At 42.7% G+C, this 22,221-nt stretch overlaps 2 protein-coding genes and 1 pseudogene across 4 annotated transcripts in view; all 3 read right to left on the bottom strand.

Moving 5' to 3' along the window:
• Positions 1–1,292: 1,292 nt before the first annotated feature.
• LOC146698093 (histone H1-like) lies at positions 1,293–7,121 on the bottom strand (annotated as a pseudogene).
• Positions 7,122–9,997: 2,876 nt separating this feature from the next.
• On the bottom strand, positions 9,998–12,670 carry LOC146698092 (endothelin-2). Its single transcript, XM_085472633.1, has 5 exons — positions 12,386–12,670; positions 11,798–11,954; positions 11,468–11,581; positions 10,795–10,848; positions 9,998–10,683 (listed from the first exon to the last, which is right to left on the bottom strand). The coding sequence occupies exons 1-5, from the start codon at positions 12,501–12,503 to the stop codon at positions 10,605–10,607; spliced, it is 522 nt and encodes a 173-aa protein (XP_085328759.1). The 5' UTR covers positions 12,504–12,670; the 3' UTR covers positions 9,998–10,604.
• A 3,766-nt stretch (positions 12,671–16,436) lies between these two features.
• Positions 16,437–22,221, bottom strand: part of hivep3b (HIVEP zinc finger 3b) — a 38,496-nt gene continuing 32,711 nt past the window's right edge. For all 3 annotated transcript variants that reach the window (XM_085473080.1, XM_085473078.1, XM_085473079.1), the window contains 4 exons: positions 20,705–20,880; positions 20,455–20,556; positions 19,025–19,692; positions 16,437–18,849 (listed from right to left, as the gene is read on the bottom strand). In XM_085473080.1, coding sequence (XP_085329206.1) covers positions 18,190–18,849; positions 19,025–19,692; positions 20,455–20,556; positions 20,705–20,880 — 1,606 coding nt within the window. In that variant the 3' untranslated portion in view covers positions 16,437–18,189. The remainder of the gene's footprint in view (positions 18,850–19,024; positions 19,693–20,454; positions 20,557–20,704; positions 20,881–22,221) is intronic.

The raw sequence follows: 22,221 nt of genomic DNA, 5'->3' as shown, positions 1-22,221 counted from the left end.
ATCCCAGCAGCCTTCAGAGTGTCATCGTATGCACAGTACAGTGGCACAGCGTTAGGTGATGTTCATAGGAAACTGCTGTTATCACCACCATAGCTTCTGGTTCCTGTGCTTTTCACAGAATCATGATGTCATCCTCGAACTCCTTCTACGCTGTCGATGGAGCTTGGCACGCTCCTCATCCCCTGAGTGTTTATGTTCCAACGCTGCTGAAGGTTTAAGGCAGAGCACGTCGTACACCTTAGTCGTCTTCCTCAGCGTCAATATTGAATCTTTCATTGTATTTAAAATCTTGCTGTGGGAAGTCTCCTCTTGATTCCCTGGAAGCTTAGTAGCACAGCTCTCTGTGTGATGTCTGCTGTGCTGAAGATGATCTCTGATCCTCCTGAAGCCTCTCTCCCATCTTGTGGACGATCCTCTCCTCTATTTTGCAGGCAGTTTCATGGTCCTTGCTGTGGCTCCAAGGTCTGATTTCATGATGGGCCCCAACCAGCTTGATCTTTGACCTCAACCACTGCCTGGTCCTGTCAGCTATGCGCTTCTCACTGGGCCTCTGAAGATTTCTCAGGAGATTACTGCTGCACCTGTATTTCCTTGCTAGGAAGACAAACTATTTGGAGAGTATGTCAACAATCATCAAACCACATTCTTTAGTTCAGTGAACTTCACTTATAGGCCATCAAAGCCTCATCTGAACATGGGTGCACCACTTGCATAGGTTTAATATTTGTAAATAAAACGGCTAATCACACAAATCACTGCAACAATAATAAAAAACATTGTTTAATGTTAATCCTTGGACCCCTCCTCTTGACGCATGGACACACCCATGCGTCAACTCACCAAACCTGGATTCCTGTCTTAAAGAAAAAGATTAGCTAGAACATATCCCAGGCAACATCAGGGCATCTCCTCCCCTGGAGCAGCACCACCCTGGACCTATAATCCTGCAATGAAAATGTTAGTGTGCTTTGCATATTAAGTTTGCTTAACACCTGGCTCTCCCAGGAGCCTGCATACACACCATCATGGCCTGGAAAACAAAATCTGGAAGTAAAATCAAACTCCATACCTGTAAACAATTGTATCATAAGGACAAGAAGCATTCAACATCAGCAAGACAAGTGTCATGTGCAGGTTTTCTCAAATCAGTAAACTACAATTATTTTCATAAGTCGCCTCAGACATGGATCATCCCATGTACTCAGGCAACATCAATGTAATCGGTGACTGCTCTTAAGCAAAGTCTCTCCACTTATATATTACTATGGGCTCAAAAGTGGCCAGCCAATGAGCCCATATCAAACTATCCCAGAAACACTGTATCTCTTATTTGTTTTACTCATGTCACTTGTCCGTTTCAGCTGAATCTTCCACAGCATTCTCAAAGAAACTAACATTAGCAATACACATTGACTGTAGTCAGACAGAGGTCAGACACAGGTCAACAGGTTCCAGAGGTGCCATAAAAACACCATAAAGTCAACCCTAGCTGTGGAAAGAAGTAACACCAGTTCTCAACACAGGAAATTTCACACAGGTTATTCACATTATCAAAGTAACCTTCACATTTTCCCATCAACACAATGCAACAGCATCACCACTCATAACCTGTAAACACAGTTTTCCTCACACATAAACCCAGAAATCCTGTAGTAGGAAAAAACATCAACCAGTTGTCCTGGTATAAATCGCATCATCAATTCACATGAAGAACTGGCATGCTGTAAGAAAAGAAAATGCAAATATTAGCGCTTGCGCAGGCGTATGCATACTTTGTCACAGTTATCTCTGTGAGCAACACAAGCCTATGAATAACACACCTGATAAATGCACAGACACAGAAAATGGCATTTAAAAGGTTAAATCATCATGCAACCTCGAGTGTTGCTGTCATCTTTCTGCTCCTGTAAAAGGAAACACATGGGTTCATCTGCACCTTTGTCAGGTGGGGGTTAGCTTCACACAATCATGTTCAGTCAGTCAGTCAGTTATTTTAAAATTCTTACTCATTCACTCAGTGGTTCCTTCTTTTGCTAATTGTGGAAATTATCATCGCATTCGTTTCCACGCTCAGCAAAACGACGTTATTTCAAAAAGAAAAATAATTTAGACTGGATTTCCTCGTTGAATCCTTTTTGGGGGGGGACTCTCATTTCCTAATTGTCCCAAATAAGTGGCTTCCTCCTGAACCCATTTTAAATGTGGAGAAACTCACTTGCAACAATTTTCTTGACGACGTGTAACGCTTTTAATTCCCGACTTGCAGATCTGCTCAAAGAAAAGAAATTCACAAGCAAAAATCAGTGCTTGTTCAAAAATGAAAAATAAAAAATAACAGAGATTATCAAACCAAACTCTCAGTGCACTGTGAAAGTATCAAAATAAAAAGGCCTTGTTAAGTCATGACACAAACTCCTCATCATCTTCACAACAGGAGAAGAATCATCAGCTAGATTCACTCCAAACCAACCATCAACTGCACAACACACAACATAACCCTAATGTCATATTAGCTATGAGTTTAATCACCCGGTCTGTGCTCTTCACTCATTTAAGCCACAGATCTATTTTATTCAATTTTTCCTTTTTCCCTTCATCATAAAACATGTGACATGCTGTCATGCACTTCACAAAAGACGTTTGTTCTGATGTATTCAGAGTTGTGTATCTAAATACAGGATTCACTCGCACATCAAAACAGGAAACTCAGTGTTTTAGAGTCTCCACTCAACACACAACAACTCCAACACATCTCATTCACTCATACTAGAATTCAGTCACCTTTCATTAATCTAAAACCGATCAACTAATTTGCATATCAGCTATTAACCCACTAAGTTGACAGGACGACAGAAAAGCATGTTCAAAATAGTATCACAAAAGACAATTTCCCTCATACAGTAAATTACATGTGCTGCCTCAATCAAGCAGGAAGCTTCTCCCAATTTACCATTTTAACAACTAAATTTATTGTCTGATCACTGGTTGGTCAAACCAGGATCTTTTTTCCCACAAAAGTTAAACTGTTGTCCTGCAACCTGGAGAGTCAATTTTTTGCATTGGATAAATTCAGTATTTAATAACAAGTGTCTGCTAAATTGACACTATTTTAACACTGATGAAAGATAACAAGCTAATTTTCATTGCATGTGTTTGTGTTATTAGGCAGGTCTAATGCATGTCTGTGGAGCTGCATCTCCAGCAGAGCATGTTCTTAAAGCTGCCTTTCCTACACACTTCTCTACTATTGTTTAATCATTTCTTAACTAATGTGCTATGAGTCTTCATGAGTCATTTTGTGTTTGGAATTGTTAGTAGGGTTAATGCATGTTCTGCTTGTGTGTGTGTGATTTTGTATATGTTTCTATTTTCGCAATGTTTCAGACTCCGTCTCAATTTTCCAACTTAAGCAGTCAGTTTTCTTTTCCCCAGGTTTGCTAACCCAAATTTTGATTTCCCACATTAAATAATTCCTATGTGTTCTCACCTAGTCTTCTCACTCTGTTGTCCTCTCACTCTTTTGTCCTCTCCCACTTCAACAGTCCCGGCAGTTCTCCTTCAGCTTTGTCCTGTCTAGTAGCTGAAGTGCTGCTGCTGCCTTCTTGGGCGACTTCTTAGCAGCTGCTGCCGGTTTCTTGGCTTTGGCCGCGGCGGGCTTCTTGGCTTTGCTCTCAGTAGCCTTGTTCATCTTGAAGGATCCGGAGGTCCTGGTGCCCTTGGTCTGCACCAGAGTGCCCTTCGCCACCAGGCTCTTGATGGCGGTCTTGACACGGGCCTTGTTCTTGTCCACATCGTAGCCTCCGGCAGCCAGAGCCTTCTTGAGAGCGGCCACAGACAGGCCGTTGCGCTCCTTGGAAGCGACCACGGCTTTCACAATCAGCTCGCCCACGCTGAGGCCGACCTTCTTGGGCTTGGAAGTCATCGTCTTCTTCTTCTTGGCCTGAACCTCGGCGCAGGGCGCAGGGCGTGTTTATGATGGAGCCTTTCCCACCACAGCGCTGGCACGTTGAACGCATCATGAAGGGTCCATTTCTTTCATGTCGCTAGCCGCATGTGGCTTGCCCGAGTCACTCAGTCCTTTTTGAGCATTTCAACATGCTGCCGCCGCAGACCCTGGCCTCAGATCCAGCAAGTTTAGCGCGCTGATTTCCAAAAAAGTCCCGAAGGCCAGAAAGACGTCAAATAAGTGTCTCGTGCTGAGAACTCAAACAAAAACTCCTCTTCACGCTGCCATCTTGCTCGCCCCTCCGTGAAATTCAACCAATCAGACAGGAAGATGGGTTTGCTTTCTTCTTCTGCTGCTGTTTATCCACATTGCTGCTGCTTTGCTGGGACTTTTTGTGCTCAGGACTTGCTGCTGTCTCTTTATCATGTTATTGCTTTGGAGCTGCATTCCTTATCTTCAGGGAGGAGTGAGCTCGCTTGTAAGGTTGAGAAACACATGGCACTGTAAATAAGTCAGCCAGAAACTTGGCCTGCATGTTTCCAATGATGTTAAACTATAACTTTCTTCCGACTGTTGCATGTGGAAAATTGATACAGGTCTGCTTTTCACCTGAAAGTGACAAACTAAAACATGTTCATTATTATCATCACTGCTTAATCAACACACATCTCTCTCTCTCTCTCTCTGTCTGTGTTTGTGTGAACAATCCTTTCTTAAAAGCAGAAAATGACATTGTAGTTGTTTTTCGGCTGATCAACACAAAACCTTTTTCCTATGATTATTTCTCTTCGTCTACAATGTAGTAATTTGTCTCTTTTTCACTCTTTTTTTTTTTCTTCACAATAGCTGGTGGTCTGCAAAATCACCGCTCTCACTCACAATCAGAGGCAATCACTTTTGCACAGTGCACAAAAACACTGTGATGTCAGACACATTCACACTCACTTTTTCATCTGCATAAATAAACCATATGGCTGGAGATATGTGCCATGGTGATCCATAAGCATGATCACCAGTTTATTTAATTATTTTTAATCCAACAAAACAAATAAACAAAAACATGATGCTGATGCTACACACACACACGAGTCAAGGTGCAGAAAAACTGCTCATGGAAACGCTGCACACTCTCTGTTTCCCTCTCTTTGAGTAGTTCTCAGACAGCTCTTGATCTGATAATGTGTAGCTTGCTCATCAGCTCAAAAAACAAAAACAAAACTGCAACGCGACATCACACAGTAGTTGCATGCTCTGCCCACAGTGGCAAAGTCTTACACTTACATATTCAACACAGCTTCTCCATCATGTATTTTTAGATGTTTCATACAGGGTTGAGCATATTAGTTGTTTTCACAGATGTGCTCTATATCTCAACAATGGCTCATAATAAGACGACAGTCTTCCACACAGGTCAAGTGCCTCTATGCACTTCATGAGTTTAAATATTTACCTATATCACTTCACCTCACATGTCATTGTACTGAATTTAAGCAACCACAAGCTTAATGTAGATTACTTTTAACAACTATCCACCTCAATTAAATCTATGGTCTGGCACACAGGCTGCTGTCGATCAGGGCAAGCTAAAGAATAAACATTGTGTCAGCAAGGGGTGGGGGGAAAGCCATTCACCAGAGCATATCTTAAGTGCTGCTGATGTGGGCTGGCCTTCTCCACAGCTCTCCAAGGCTGGTGTGTTTTCTGAAAACTTCTAACATTTGAATCTCTTCCATTTATAAGCCTGCGATTAACCGCACGGCTCAGGTCCGCGTGACCGCATTCGCGTGAACCCGCGCAGCTGTGGAGCCGTCGCTCTCTCTCTTTTTTACATAAATACTTTGTGCTGCCAGGAGCAAAGTCCAGCACAAACGTCTGTCTCCCTCCGACTCACTCTTGGTTGCTTAGAAACCCATGATAACAACAACAGTCGGTGTCACAGACCACATGTTCTGCTCCGCACACACAACAACAACAACAACGACGACGACAATGACAACAACACAAAATAGGCCTACTGTCCAGCACAATCTGGACCCCGCGGAACTTCTCAACACCCCACTGAGCGGTGGAGAACTCACTACAGTACCCCACACAGCGGTCTGTATTTCGCCCCACTAAGACGGCGAACCAAAAAAAGTTCGAACTGCGCAACTCTGCGACTTAATGCTTCTGTACAAAAAACCCCACTGAGCGGCCTTGTACATCGCCCCACTTAGACGGCGAATTTTAGCCCCACTGAGCGGCCACGGACAACGCCCCACTGAGCGGCGAAGACGTAATTTTAGCCCCACTAAGCGGCCACGGACAACGCCCCACTGAGCGGCGAAGACGTACAGTTATAGAGTTGGACTCTAAACTTACTCGGTGTTGCTTAGCGTGTAATATCAGCCTCGAATCCCGCCGATCGCCATTCATCGAGGAGAAAAGACATACAGCGAATCCACAGGAACTTCCTGGCTGACGTCAGTCTTTCAGCGTGCCTCTCCTCCCCTCGGTGAATGCGATTCCAGGGCTCCGGCATCGAAGGACCAATTAATGATAGGTTTGTAGCATAAACCTATTCGCTGGAACGTTGAAGACAATATAATTACACTGCAAGCAAGACACAAGTAGGCAAACTTCTTCATGGTACTCGTGCACGGGAGAGAACCGGACAGGCACCGTTCCTTCGCTTGACCCCAGTAGCTCTCGTCCGTTCTCCCATATCACTGTCCTTTTATTGAGGTTACATGAATATGCATAAGTTCATTAACATATGACGTCTACATACACAAAGAGTACCTTGCCTGTGTGTGTGTGTGTGTGTGTGTGTGTGTGTGTGTGTGTGTGTGTGTGTGTGTGGACTGCTGATCAAAGGGTCAAACATCCTTGGTCAGGAAGAGGGTAGCCTCCCCCTCACCCTAGATGGTTCATCCTAGATAACACGGTGAGGAAGTCCTGCAGTTCATCTAAACAAAGAGCACTTAGACTAGAACAGACGCAACTACGTTAATCCTACCATAAAACAATAAGACACGGTATGACCTCTCATGCTCCCAAAGTGCTGTCTAATACACACAAAGTTTGCAGACTATCAAGGATCAAAACCTCTACCAATCTACAACTAATTACAAAACTCTAAGCATATATAAGTAAATATTTCTAAGCATAAATGACAATCAACAATACAAATCTAACAATAATCATGATCAATAAGTCACGATAAAGACAGAAGAACTGGCGATAAAATACACGGTACTGCCATCATTTTTCCCTGACCCATCCAGGTCACAAGTGTATAACATCAAACCACTAAGCCTGCAGGCTGCTTCTACAAACATTTGTGAATGGGTCGCTCTCAGGAGCTTAGTGAATTCAAGCGTGGTACCGTGATAGGATGCAACAAGTCCAGTCATGAAATTTCTTCACCACTAAATATTCCACAGTCAGTTGTTAGTGGCATTATAGCAAAATGGAAGCAACTGGGAACAACAGCAACAAAGCAGTAGTCCACGGAAAAATCACAGAGCCAGCTGCAGTGAGATGTGTTCTCTGGCCTTGAGGCAACTCTTATTGTAATTTGTCAAGATATAAATAAAACTGAATTGAACAGAACTGGAACAACGAATCACGCTGGCAATCCAGGGTTTGGTAATTGCTGGGGGGACAGTATTTGTCTGACTGCACTGTGCCAAGTATAAAGTTTGGTGGAAGGGGGGTTATGGTGTGAGCTTGTGCTTTAGGAGTTGGGCTTGGCCCCTTAGTTCCAGTGAAAGGAACTCTTAATGTTTCAGCGTACCAAGACATTTGGGATGGCCCCTTCCTGTTCCAACATGACTGCGCACCAGTGCGCAAAGTCCATAAAGACATGGATGACCAAGTTTGGTGTGAAAGAACTTCCCAGAGTGCTGACCTCGACCTGATGGAACAGCTTCCGTTCAACATCAGCGTCTGACCTCACAAACAGACTTCAGGTAACATGGTCAGAAATTTCCATAAACACTCCTGCACAGTTTAGGCTGTTATAACTGCAAAGGGGTGAACATCATAATAATCCCACTGGATTAAGAATGGAATGCACATCAAGTTCATATGTGTAGGTGAGCAATGGCAATATAGTGTATTTGCTCAGTGCACTATGAGCTATTACCTATAATTTGATTGATTGTAGATGAATTGTTTCTTCTCTTGCCACAGCTTTAACCACTTTATCTATTTTATTTTAAAAATATTCATAAAATAATTGGAAATGAAGGGCAATCTACCTGCTCACCATTATTAATCCCTGTAGTGTGGCTTTATAGGACTGAAAAAACAGCATCCTGATGTGGTTACAAGTGCAGTGACGCTGTACTAAGACACTGAAGTTGCAGAACAGCTACACAACCACTACAAAGTTTCACAAAATCAAAGGTCAGGTGTTTGTACATCGACACATGATTCTTTTTTAATCATCATTTGACACAAAATTGGAGAAACATTGTTATTGTATTATTATTGTACAGCCACTTGTCTATTACACCTCCCACAAGGTATCTGTAAGACACACCACTGAAACATAACAGCTACACCCAAACGGCTTTTGTCTTTGTGGAAACCAATTAAACACAAAATTGGCAAGTGCATAAAATTCAGTTTAATGTTTGTCAGACTTTCTTTTTTTTTTTTTTAGATCAAGAGATAACTCACTCACGTGCAATTTAGGGCATAGTGCATGTCCACTGTTTTGGATTTTTCCAGCCTGTTTTCATACACACATTTCAATTTTACATCTTAATTTACTAACTTTTTTATTTTATGCACCATGCTTGTATTTTCTGTATCTGAATGAAATTGGAAAGCAATTTATATTGAAGGACAAAAGCTGATCATTTAGAAAAGGCCTGAGTAGCGCACTCTCTACTGGCAATGGAGAAATACTGCCAGAGTGTTGGTGGAAACCAGTAAAGCTCATCCATCAGCAGTAACGTGGTTTACTAGAGCCTCTCCTGTTCCAGCACCATGGACAGAGTTCTGCACTGAGACAGCCTGTGCTTTCTCACAGCTTAGCTGACACAGTCATATTTCTTTGTAAGTTAATTATTAATCATGTGAATGTTTTTTTTAATCATCTTTATCTCTGTATTGCGTTACAGCAGAGTCATTACAGTTGTTTATTACTGCTGTTGGTCCCTCTTGGCAAGCAGAATGAGGAAATGCCCTAATTTAAAATGCATGACCACAACATCAACCCCGAATGAACGTATATAGACTTCCTGTCATTTCCCCGCTCTCACTTCTTCTTTCATGTATTGCAGGTAGCTTGTAAGGCAAGGATAAAGCAGAGTATCAGAGCTGTGTGAAGCGTTGTGAAACTGCATCTGAAGATGTCTGCTATTACTGTGTCCACTGTGGATTCAGGCAGTCTGTTTGTGAGGAAAAGCTGAGACTGTGTTCAGGCCTGTTTGGAAAAGTGGGCTGCAGGGGGTCTCCCCAGAAAGCGTTGAAGGGAAGTTATGACCTGAAAAGAAATGCAGTCAAGCAGGAAATCCTACTCCAGAAATAAAAAGGCATACTATCACTCGTGTGTAGCTGTTAGTGTTTTTTGATTAGAAAGTGAGGGCCGGATAAATCATCTCTGATAATTGCTTCCTTTGGGACTTTGACGCTCATCTGCCCTCTTACATATTCACGTGTGAACGGAGAGTATGTGCTGTACAAACAGTCGGTAAGACACGGAGCGAGTGGGAATTTCAAAGCGTGTTCTCACCCTCTGGTTTACAAAAACATGCATTCTTTCCATAGATCCTTATGAAAACAAAGCCTGTGCTGCCTTTGAACAGCAGGTAAACTTATAACTGATGTGAAGCGCAGATTCCTGAACCATTCACCCATGTCAGGCCTCTGTTTGATCTCTGACAATATGTTTGATCCACACACAATTGAATAGCAACAGCTGCTAAATATGGTTCCCTCAGATCAATTTTCCCATGTGATTTATTAAGAGTAATCACCTCTCTGCTTTCCTGAAGCAAACACAGGACGCCACAAAGTGAAACGTAAGAGACATAACATAAGACAACGCACACAACGTCATGTGCATTTTCTTTATTGTTTGATTAAAAGAACTGACAGCTTTATAAATGTATTTACTTTTACACACAATATGCTTTTGTACAGAAATCTTGTAATATCCTTGAAAAAAAAACTTCATTTAACAAAGTCAAAAACCCCCAATGATAGTGAAAAAGTTAATTTTATAAGCTGTAGTATTAGAGCTCTATAATATAGTAAATAGAGTCTTATGCAACAGCAAAAATATGACTCGTACATACGAAGTACAAGTCTCCTCTTCCTCTTTCTGTCTTCTTAGTCGGTGCTGGCCTGGCCTGTTTGCACAGTCACACAGCTCTGACACACCAAAAGGCAAAAGTCACACATGACCTGATAACTCATATCAGCTGCGATCCTCTTCTTCTGTTTCCATTACGCCTGCAGAACTGGCGGCATATTTTCCGCCCCCTAATTGCAGGTACGAACAGACGATCTTTGTGGCGCTTTGGCTTTTCTCCATGGCCTTCCTGTGTGGGACTCATCTCTCAGCCCTTTGTTTCCCCTCCTCTGTATCAAAGGAGGGTAATTTGTTCAGGTGCTCACTGCTCTCTCTCTCATTTTCCCCCTGCTCCAGTAGCTCCACTGTTTAGCCAGCGCGCTTCACCTGAGCCCACGGAGACTTGCCTCTGTCTGAATCATGTGCACCCTGCGCCCTCTTCACTCTGCTGCACACAAAAAAGACAAACGTCAGCCACCAACTTCAAATATCATCATAATCATCATAATATAACTTATATATCGGTTTTAAAGGCATTTTAAAAACTTTCACAGCTCACCTGAGAATGCTGACTGAGTGCCGTTTTTGTCTTTGCAGAGTTTTGATTTCAGGGCTGCAGAGAAAGAGCCAATAAAACACCAATAGTCATGCTTAAGCTGAAGGTTGTCACTTTAAAAACTTTTATTGATCATGATCCAGCGCTGCTTATTTTTTAGCACTCTGTGTTAACCTAAAAGACTCTTATCTTTACAGGCTCACTAAATGTTTTATGTTCCAGGCCCACAATCAGCAGTTATCGTTTCTGTCGAGGTTTGAAGAATGCTGCCATTCAACCATGCCTCTTCTTGTGTTCTCTGTTTAGCGCTTCACTGATATCCAGATCCAGATACATAAATCACAGGACAGGGACCAGGCCGGCTTTATTACACGATCTGTGTAATCTGCACATCTAAGCCGATCAGAAACAACCTGCTTGAACTTTGTACGCTTACTCCACTCCCTCAGCTCCAGCTGCATTGTTTTGACAGTCACACCCTTGGACAAGTGGGACTCAGTGAAAACATATTTAGGCTAATAATAGCACGAGCTGTTTCCTTATACCTACTTCTCCCTGTCATCCTCAAAGGGAAATATTACCTGCCTTTACCTACAGTGAGCTAAACATATATTCTCAGCTTTGCCTTTAATCTAGTGCTTTACATTGAGGTTTTGAGGCTGTATGAGGTGCTCACCTGAGATAGCAGAATTTGGTGCAGGGTTGGTCATCGCGGTTGGCACATGTGCAGCGGCCAGTGGATCGTCTGCGTCGAGAAAAAGCACCACCAAGACCATAAACTGTCGTCTTGCTGTAGAGAGAAATACAAAGTCAGTGCCTTGCTCGTGATATAACCAGCCTGCAGACTTTGCTCTTTGATATCTCACTGCTGCCGACTACAGTGATAATGACAGCAAAGTTGTTCTGCAGCGTCTGGGCTGCAAGGCTGTGAGATGTGTCACTACTATACAGGAAAATATGCTCAGAGCCTTCAGGCATTTTTCACGGCGCTTCCTTTTAAGCTCACCTGGGTGTGTTGATCCATATGATGTCCAGGTGGCAGAAATAGTGACACTCTGAGTCCAGCGGGTTAGAGCAGGCACAGCGTTTGGTCCTCAATCGATGTGTTGGGACTCTTTCTTGAACCTCCACCTCCATCTGGTTCATCACTGGTAGACCTAAACCTAGTCAGAGATGGGAAGGGTTAACCAAACACAACATCAGCTCCAGCTAAGTAACAATACCTGTCAGTAGTCTGGCTCACTTTCGTTATTTTCCACATATTTAAAAAGATATATATATATATAGAGAGAGAAACACCGATCTAGATTCAAATTGATTCTGATCATTTACAATGACCAAGCAAATGAATCTATGAATACTTTGGCATAATAAGGACTCACAAACACTCCAGTTTCTCTTTGTGATTTTAGGTTTAAAAACAGCAGCAGCTTTAAAGGTGTTACAAACAAGCTGCTGTATGTTGCATATTTAACATGTCACTGCGCACAGTGTGGCTGTGATTAATGCCAGTGTAAATATTTGATTGTAGGCTGCTGTCTTACAAAAAACTGTGCCATGAACACCCCACTGAAAAAGAATATATAGCACTTACCATCTTGCACTGAAGCCCAAAGAGTGACGAGAAGCAGAACGCTGCTCTGAGCAGACATAGTGGACGGATGGAGCTCTGCAGAGACTGTTATCCATACAGTTGCAACTGTGTTCTTCATGTGCCGGCAGTGTCTGGTCTGAAGCTGTCTGAACTGTGCCACTCTTTTTTATACATCTCCTCGCCCCTCTCACTTGATGACACATTGAAAGCTCCACCCACATCTGCCTGTCATGGACTTTCAGTGTAGGACCCCAGGATGTGTGAGCTTGTGGCACATTTTCCAAGTATCTGCTGCTCTGGAAGTCATCTGTAACAGAGGTAAATGTCATTTAGAGATTACATTTGAATGACATTTATGATACCGGTCTGATTTTGAATGAGGGATTGCCTGGCTTTGTGCTGGTGGATAAGGTGAGAGGTGGAAGAAGGGGATGGAGGAAGACGTGAGGTCTGAAGAGTTGTTTATCTAATAAAGCGGAAACACGGGGAGGAGGAACAAGACAATGGATCACTGTGACCACTGTGGGAGGGGAGATGCTGCGATATGCTGGTATGCAATGGAGACATTTTAAATTAAACTAACTTTGTCTTCTCAGTAACAGTTTCTGTATTGTATCAAATGATCAATAGAATAAAGGTTAATTGATTTCCAGAATCCCAGCACAATGCTTTTTGTTTCCAAAGATTAACATGCAGATATATCAGAGACACTGTGACCCTTTTTCTTGAGTAATCAAGGCTGTAACCCTAACCCAAAGAAGTATAACATGAAACCGTGGGTGTGCTTTGAAAACTTGTGACACCAGATCAAAATCACGCCCCTCCATCCTCAATCCGTGGTGAAGTTGAGCACACAGATAGTGTGGCTCATCCCTGCCCACATGCACTTGGTCTCTCGGTCAAGTCAAGCCAAGGCAGGTCAGCCGTGCCAGAGTCACGCAGATAGCCAAATGGCCGCCTTCAAACATGTAAATACATTAAGTACACGTTGGATTATCACTATTGCGCTTCATTGCTGTCATTTCCCAAATGCTCATCAGCTATCTGATAGGAAAATGAAGTAATGAATAGCAAAATTTTGAGTACGTCAAGCTGTTATGATGAAACAATACATTTTAGCCATTGTTTTTTCCCGATTCTAATGACAGAGGAAGCATGCAAAGCTGCCAGTGACAGATGGACATGAGAGGATGACAGAATCTACTGTTTGTTTGCTATAAGAGCTGATGAAAGCTTACGCATGAATGTGCAGAACAAGCAGGAAGCAGACAGCACTTTTCCTCTGTAGGGCAGGCATGCCCGGAAAACACTTGGATATGGAAAGTATGCTGGAAAAAACACAAGACAGCGACTTAAACATAAAATAGGAAGAGGTGAACCTACAGTGGTAGCCACAGACTGACAGAAGCGAGGCTGCCATATCGCGCCAACACCAGTAGGTGGTAGGTGAAGTGTCTTGCCCAAGGACACAACGACCAGGACAGACAGAGCAGGGGATCGAACCAGCAACCTTCCGGTTACAAGACGAGCTTCCCAACCCTCTGAACCACAGTCGCCCCAATACGTGGTGCACTCTACGGCTCAGCCTCTTTTACACCAACTTGGCACAAGTCTATCAAGTGTCTAGATGTAATCTGACAGTCTTGTTTAGGGGAGGGGAACACATTTTCCTCTTACATAAAAATGTGGGGATTGTGTGATGTGGTGTGACCGCTATCACTGCTGCTTTGTGATTGGGTGAATTCTTCACATTTGTCTCCCAGAGGTTAGTAGTTCAGCTCCCTGAGAAACACAGATGTGTCCTCCTAAAGCACACCCCCGGGGATCGACGTGTCACATTAGGCAGCCCTCTGCATCACTGCATGCAAAGCAGTGGAAAAGACAGCAAGCAAGAGGAATAGCCAGAGAGTGTCTTTATATTAAACCACACAATGATGTCTTTGCAGGCTTCTGTCCTGGAAGCTGTTTACTTTTAATTAAAAATCCACCCTCCTCAGTTGACTCCTTGATAAAACTTCCTACTATCCCAGCAGGGCTCCGTAAGGCGTTGGCATCTGCAATGTTTCGGAGGAGGAAGACGAATCTGTTGCTTCAGACTGCTTTTGATGGACTAAGTGTCTAAAAATAAAAGTGCCCCACTGCTGCCTGTTTTTTAATACTTTCTGTGCAACATTTTATTCACACCAGCTCTCAGGTTTTTGGCTCCTCGTCAAAAAAACTGGCGTGTAACGGCTGAGTAAGCTTTACGTAATCTCTTGCTGGTTGTGTGATTAAACATTGCTGTGCAAACTAAAAGTAAGACCAAAAACACCGGATGGCCTGAGACGCGATGGGAGAGATACTGTTTATCTGAATATTGCCCTGTGTGTTGATCTTGTTTTACACTTCCCGACGCACACCGAGAGTTGCGCGTGCCAGCGTGATCAGAAGATTGTGAGGCTTGATAAAGCTGATCTTCATAATCTCAAACTAATTCTTTAGAAGTGATAAATATATGTGCTTTCATAATAAAAAAAAAATGGGAGTAACAGAATGACACATATAGACAGTCACAGTTCTTGGAACTTATAACTTCTGGTTAAGAATTAGAAGGTGTGTCACCTGCTGACCCCAATGAAATCTAAAGCCAGTGAGACCAGGAAGCAGACTTGCTCCAGTGGTTCTGAGCTGAGGCTTAGGAGTACGCCCTGATTCTAGCATAGCAGCTTCATGGAAGAGAAATATATTTTTCATCTGAAACTGGTGACATCTAGTGGGGGTGCTGAAGCTGTACAGCTGCCTGGCTCGCTGACAGAAACATCTCGAACACTCAGTTTGATTGTGATTACTGTGCTTGCTGCTTTACAGGCACGAGAGCTCAAAGGATAATCTGCACGAACATATTGTGAACAAACCCTAGATCTTAACACACCTTAACACATATTGAACTGTGCAAAAGTCTTGAGCTTTCTGAAGGTTTTTTCAGTGGTTTTCTTTGGAAGTTGGCTGCTTTTTCACTCATTTTCAGTTTTAAATATAATCTTTACCTGTTAATAGGAGACTGTCATAAAAAAAAACATAATTTGTTCCCATTTGTTTAGTTAAATCTGTGGCACATGCCATAGGTTATCTCAGCATGGTGTGCTCCATAGAAAATTGAGGAAACTTGATAAGTGCAGGGCAAACACGGGTTTCAGGTCTAAAAAACAACCTACGGCAGATGAACAGTATCTTAAGTCATGTCATTATAAAACAGAAGAAAACTGGAGGAGATCCTAAGTGGGCCAGACCAGTGAAATTCCCCTTTCTGTCAGTATAAAAATGTTTAACTACACATTTACTCACCACATCCTCATCTAGGTTTGACTGCATTTCTAATAGATAATGGCACATGGTTTGAGCACAGATTAAAAATGCAGTTTGGGGAAGGCCAGGCAGATCCCCACATATTAAAGAGAGGTGAATGAATGTTTATTTAAAAAAGGAGGTAAGGTAGGGCATTAAAAACGAGAAGAAACGGCTAGTGGTGCAGGGGACATGCATGAGGTGTGGGCCTTCTGTCTGACACCCCTGGGCTAAAGCATCTGTGCTGAAGGTCTATGCTCTATACTTACAGAAATTACAAGCTTGCCTAAGAGCGTCCAGCATGTCTTGATGAATAAAGGTTAGATTGTACAAGCTCTGTTTGTGCCTCATGCACTGCATGTTCCAATAAATCACTGCATCCATTTCCCATTTTCCCATCAAAATAACTTCAATTGCATTTTATTTATATAGCACCAAATGACAACAACAGTCACCTCAAGGCGCTTTTGTATTGTAAGGTAAAGACCCTACAATAGTACAAAGCTAAAATCCCAGACAATCATATGACCCCCACTGAGTAAGCACTTTGGCAACAGTAGATATTTATCATATGATTTTAACGTTTTGTCTGCTTTTCAACTGAAGCCAATGCTGATAATGTTAAGAAATCATCAAATGTGTGAAAACAATTTGTCCTAAACTTGACAAACTGTTCTGTTCAAAATGTTCCGCTAAGGCCAAAAAGAAGAAAGTCACGACCTCAGAGTCTGGTGCATTTTTTGTTTTTATTTCTTTAATGACTAGAAATTTTGCTGTGTGAAATCCGCAGGGCACTTGATCTTCTGGTACCAGCCGACGACTCGGCGTCTTAACTTTTTGTCACCAGTTCAAGATACAAGAACATCATGAAAAAGACACACAGATGTAATAAAAAGTTTCTTTCCCCCCCCAATAACAAAAAGTTTAAAAAAAACCCCCAAAAAACAAAAAACCTTGAAACAATAATAATTATCATCAAAGAATAATAAATAAGAAGCACTCTTCCCTGTACAGACATATATTCTAGTCTAAAATCTCTTGTAATAAAAATAGAACTTCAGTGCATTTCCTTTGACACATTTCTGCTGCCCCTTCAGCACGTCTGCGATACAACTCTTAGTTATCCTGGCATTAAAGCAATGGCCTTTACAAAAGAAACAATCAAGGGACAAAGTATTAACCCTCCAGAAGAACATTTTTAAAAAAGCTGATATAAAATTTCACAGCCTTCTCTTTACTATACATCTCAAAAAACACAAACCTGGACATAAAAGGCACAAGTAACTACAATTTTCAGTAATACTGGACAAACAAAAATGGAATTCTTTTTGATGAACAATTTTGGTCATTTACAAATGTATTTCTATTCCTTTCACATTGACAGCCCTGTTTCCAACAAAGTCAGGACCTGGATAAAAATGTGCATAAAAACAGAGTGCAGTTAAATGTGCACGTTTTGTACCCTAATATGAGAATAGCAAAACTTTTATTACTTTATATTCTTACTGTGGTTTTTGTTATGCTAGATAAAAGAAATCAACACACAGACAGGCAACCATGACGTGAAAAACTGGTGCTATGGTTCGAATACTCAAAAACTTCTTTAAATTCTTCTGTAAATCATGGATGCTGTGTCCTGCAGGCTAAAGACATATACATCTGGCTTGTGCTAAATCAGGTTTAGGATCAGCATGTGGTGCTATGTGGATTGTCTTTTTTTAGGCATGGTGATATACATTCTGCATATGACCATGAAGGCACCGAGGCTCCATCCAGGTGCCAGCGCTGCCCGCCTCTCACTCAGACTGCTGCAAATATTTTTCTTAAGAAATGTAGAAATAAATATAGCAAAATGATCCCAAAATGTTCTGAGTATTAAAATTGTGTTTAAAGCAAAACTAAGAAAAAAAGGTGCTCTCAGAGTTATAGAACGCGGTGCCCTCCTTTCCACAACACTTGGTGTTTTAAAGGGTTGTGCTGCTGTCCCGAAGTTCTTTAAAGATGGTGCTTAACATGACTTCAACTTAAAAATGTGCATATACAATTCAAAAAATTAATGTTTCTACTTTCAACATTTGTTGTATTGTCACCAATTTTCAGTTTAATGTGAGATTTAAATCATTTGCAAATCACTGTATTCTGTTTTTATTTTACCGTACATTTTACAAAGTGTCAAAGTGTACCAGCTTCCTTTGGAAACAGGGTTGTATTTACATTATTACCATATATATATGTATATATACATATACATATACACACATATATATATATATGCACAAACATTGTTTTCATAAAGAAAAAAGTGCATCTTTATAACAAACCTGAATATTGCCAAAACAAACATTTAAATGAACAATAGTATTGAAAATGTATATAAAACCCAAAGCAATTACAAAAAAACAAACAAACAAACAAAACAGACTAGTGTAGCAAACAATAAAGCAAAATGGGATACACGATGCATCGAAGTGTAGACGCTGTCAAGTTCTCTGGTCTCTTGTGGCGGAGTCTCCTTTAGCTCCTCCCGCCACCATATCACTACCAGATGTTCGTTCCTCCCTCTCTGGCTGTTGTCCGATGACACTCGAGGCTACCGGGGGTGTTAGACTAGGGGGTGCTCTTGAACGGTCGTCACTGGCGCAGTGCTCAGTGGTCTCAGTAGAGGACCCGTGGGTGTGGACGGAGCTGTGCGAGCTGCCATATTGCTTTGAGTCTGTGGCCTCCAACTCTGGTTTGGAAAATGTTAGTGCTGTGCTAAGACCTTGCTGCCCTGACTGGCTGGTTCCTGCTGTCTGGTGCTCTGACCAGTGGTCTCCAGGAGTCCTAAGCCCTTGAGTCCTGGGGGTCCCGCCCCAGTATGTTTCAAACCTGGCCAGTGATGGCCCCTCCATTGGGGGTGATGTTGGGGACGTCGGGGTAGTAGCGTGGGACCTTGGTCTTGCCTGTACAATTTGGATCCCTCCTATTGGGATCATCGAATAAGGGACCTTGGCTTGCTGGGAGTGCATGGGAAGATGGCTGAAGATGTTGTCGGTTGTCTGGAGGCCAGGATAACCCTCACAAGTGGAAATGCGAAAAGCAGGTGGAAACAAGCTGGTGTCTGACCATGTTGGCCCTTCTCCTGCTGTTCTGCTTTTCTCCTGTAGGTGGAGCAAAGACTATGTTATTGCTAGCTCATGAGCCTGCTCTAGTACACAAAGTCCTGAGAGCTTTTTGAGAGACAGTGTAGAGAAGACATATGGATTGCTTAATCTGGTTAAAAGTGCAGCCACATATCTGTGACTCGTCTATGAACTAATTAGAAAATAGACTTACCACTCTCATGTGACTACCTGATGTACCAGGGTTCTCCCACGGTAAGTACCCAGGGGTTCTGTGCTGCATCCCCAGGGGCGAGGGAGGCGTTGGAACCTGTGACGATCGGTAGCAGCTGGGTGAAAGGGGAAGGAGAGGAGAAAGGGGTCTGATGGGAGAAGGTCCTCGTTCGGGGGAAGGTGAGACATGTCGGCTGGGTGAGGGGAGCTCTGTCCTCGGAGAGAGGCTCTGGATGGGTGACGAATACTCCAGGCGGGGGGAGAGGCTGCGGCTGGGGGAACAGCTCTCACTGCTTGGGGAGAAGGCTCTTGGAGATGCTTTCCAGCCTCGCCGGGAGAACACTGCTCTCCTGCTCCCCGGCGAGGCAGCTCTTCTGCCGGGCCAAACTCCACGTGGGGAGGGCTCCTGACTGGTGCAGGGAATGGGACCCGGAGGCTCGGGGTCAGGAGTGCCTTGCTTCGAGTGCCTGCTGGAGCTTGAACGCCCCCCTGTTGATGGGTGGGTGTCAGACGATACAGAGGACGGTGGGTTCTCGTGGGACGTGGACTCCTCTTCCTCTTCTTCGTCATCGTCGTCGTCGTTGTCTTCGTCGTCATCCGACTCCTCCACGTCAGAAAACTGATGCTCCTCCTGTTCCTCCGAGCCGCACACACGCTCTTCACTCCCTGCTGTTTGTGCAGACACAGAAAAACACGCAGACTTTAGATATCTATTCATGCCAACACCATGGGCCCTAAAATCTCATTTACTGGATGCGCAAAGTCGTGCAATAAATCCTCACACAAAAGTCACAAAACAGCGATTTACAGGAACAAGCACAAAGCGTGAGGACAGTCAAAGCAAAGGACAAACCAAACCCGGCACCCTTCAAACGCACTTTATAAATAGACTGAGAATGAAAAGGAATTTAATTGAAAAGCGCCATGCCTCTATTCACAAACTATCTCAGCAGCCTTGTGAATGGAAAGACAGTTTAAATGGCGCATCCTTGGCTGTGATGAGTGTAGTCTGTTGGCAAGAAAGAGACAGCGAGAGAGAGGAGGGGTTGCAGAGGAAGGTTAGGGAGGAGATCGTGAAGGCTTTGAGGCTTTTTTTCCAGCTTTGACGGGGAGGTGTCAGCTGTGGCAAAAGGGCTCAGCTTTGTTTCGTTATATACCAAGAACTCATCCTTAAGGACAGGTTACAGCAGCCAGACTGTTGCAACAACATCAGGACGCTGTGGCATGTTCTGTATTCTTCATTTATTTATCTTATACTTTTTCAAATTTCTTATGCAAGGCCAGAGGGAGGAGAATAGAACATCGTGTTGCATAAGCTGTCAGTGCTGAACAGCTACTATTCTTCACAGGCAGGAGTTCATCCAGCTGTGTACCAAGATTTCTCCACAGGGGGAAGGCAAGTATGTGAGATTCATCCAACACCTGAAGTACCTGTTTCCTCGCTCTCCGGCTCATCCAATGATGACTCAGATACACCCATTGCCTGGCATTTTTTCCCATGAGCCTTTGACTTCATGTGTTTTGTAAGGTTTCCTAGGAAGAGAAAAAGAAAGAGAGTTTAAGACAAATGAGATGATCATTTTAGCAGCACAGCCAATAATGTGATCACTGGGCAAAAACAGCATTTTTACATTTAGAGCTCATCACGTTTTAATAAACAGAACCCAAATTTTCCATTCACCTTTGGTTTTGAAGGCAAAGTTGCAGTGTTTGCAAATGTATGGACGGACATCGGTGTGCGTTTTGATGTGCTTTTTCAGCATGCTTGGCTTCTTGCAGCGGATGCCGCACTCTCCGCATATGTACTTTCCCCTGCCGCGACCTCTCACGTAAACATACTCCTCGTTGGACTTATACCTATGAGAAACAGACAGGTAAGAGATCAGAGACAGCAACTTTAAGGCTGCATTTATTAGATTTTAGGTCACTTGAGGAAAACCGGAACAAGCTGTAAGCACAACATTCACATTACCCCATTTGCAAATTTATCACGGTTATGGTGAGCAGATGCAGGGCAACATAACATTTAAGTCCAGTAATACCTCCTCTTTCTGATTTTATGTCTCTGTCTCATCTCGAAAAAACATTTTCCTCTTTATCTTCTAAACTGGTGCAGTCCCTGAATGTGTCGCTTGATGTGAAAGCGACAAGACCGGTTATTTCTGTACTGAAAACAGCACCACTATAAGCATACATTCACTGAATGAGTGTGTGTGTGTTACTGCTAATAAATACTCATAAAGTGAACTTGAGACCAGAACCAACCGAGGCAGATGCAAAATAATCAAACAGGAAGTCGACTTGTTTAGATGTTTGCTTCGACAGTCACACTCTGACAGACAGAAAACACTTAAGCATGGAAGAAATGAATGAGTGAATGAGGCATATTGCATAAAGCGCTATATAAGAACCAATTCATTTACTATTTGCCATTACATAACAACTGGGGACTAAGTAATCAGTGATGAGAGCCATTTTTTCTGAAACTGTGTCCAAATGTTCAGGCATTTCTACAATATATACAAAGGTCCGCTAAGCAGGGTGTGAAAGCATAACAGAAAACAATTATTAGCAAAAATATTAGAATGAGAAGGGTTAGATTAGAATCAGCAGTTAACCTAACCCCACTAACTGCATGTCGTTGAGGTGTGGGAGTACCCGGAGTACGACTGTGGCCTCACAGCAAGAAATACCCATCTTCAAACCTTCTGCTCAGCGTTCAGTTTGTGTGTTTTTCCTTCCTGCGTGATTTTAAAAAGCTTTTTTTTATTTTTATGTCAATATAATTCAGCTTTGATCGTTGTTCATTAACACTTAAAAAACATAAAAACTTCAGACTGTGTATTTTTTTTAACCTTTTAAAGTCGATTTGGCACTTAGTTGTGATGTTTTAGCTTTGCGGTATGGGCCTTGAGATTGCAACAGGGCAACGAATGTATTCACAATGACAACCCATTCAGCACAGAGCAGAACGGCCAACCTGAGGAAAACAAAGGTAATAGAAAACCGCAGATAAAATATGAGACCCGCTCATCCAGATAACCTCAAATTTGGCACTGCACTTACTCGTGTCCTCGGCAGCGCACCTGCCAAGTTTAAAGTGGATCTGATGAATGTTTGACGAGATAGGATGAGCTAAGTCAGCCAGACACACATACACATATTTCTTGATTTATCTGAGAGACAGAGCATTATGTT

Source organism: Copadichromis virginalis, linkage group LG11 (assembly GCF_057382275.1).
Source record: "Copadichromis virginalis isolate Kocher_CV1m ecotype Utaka linkage group LG11, C_Virginalis_male_GT1.1, whole genome shotgun sequence".
Lineage (NCBI taxonomy): Eukaryota > Metazoa > Chordata > Actinopteri > Cichliformes > Cichlidae > Copadichromis > Copadichromis virginalis.
The sequence above is the reverse complement of the archived record's forward strand: the minus strand, read 5'-3'. Positions and strand labels throughout refer to the sequence as shown.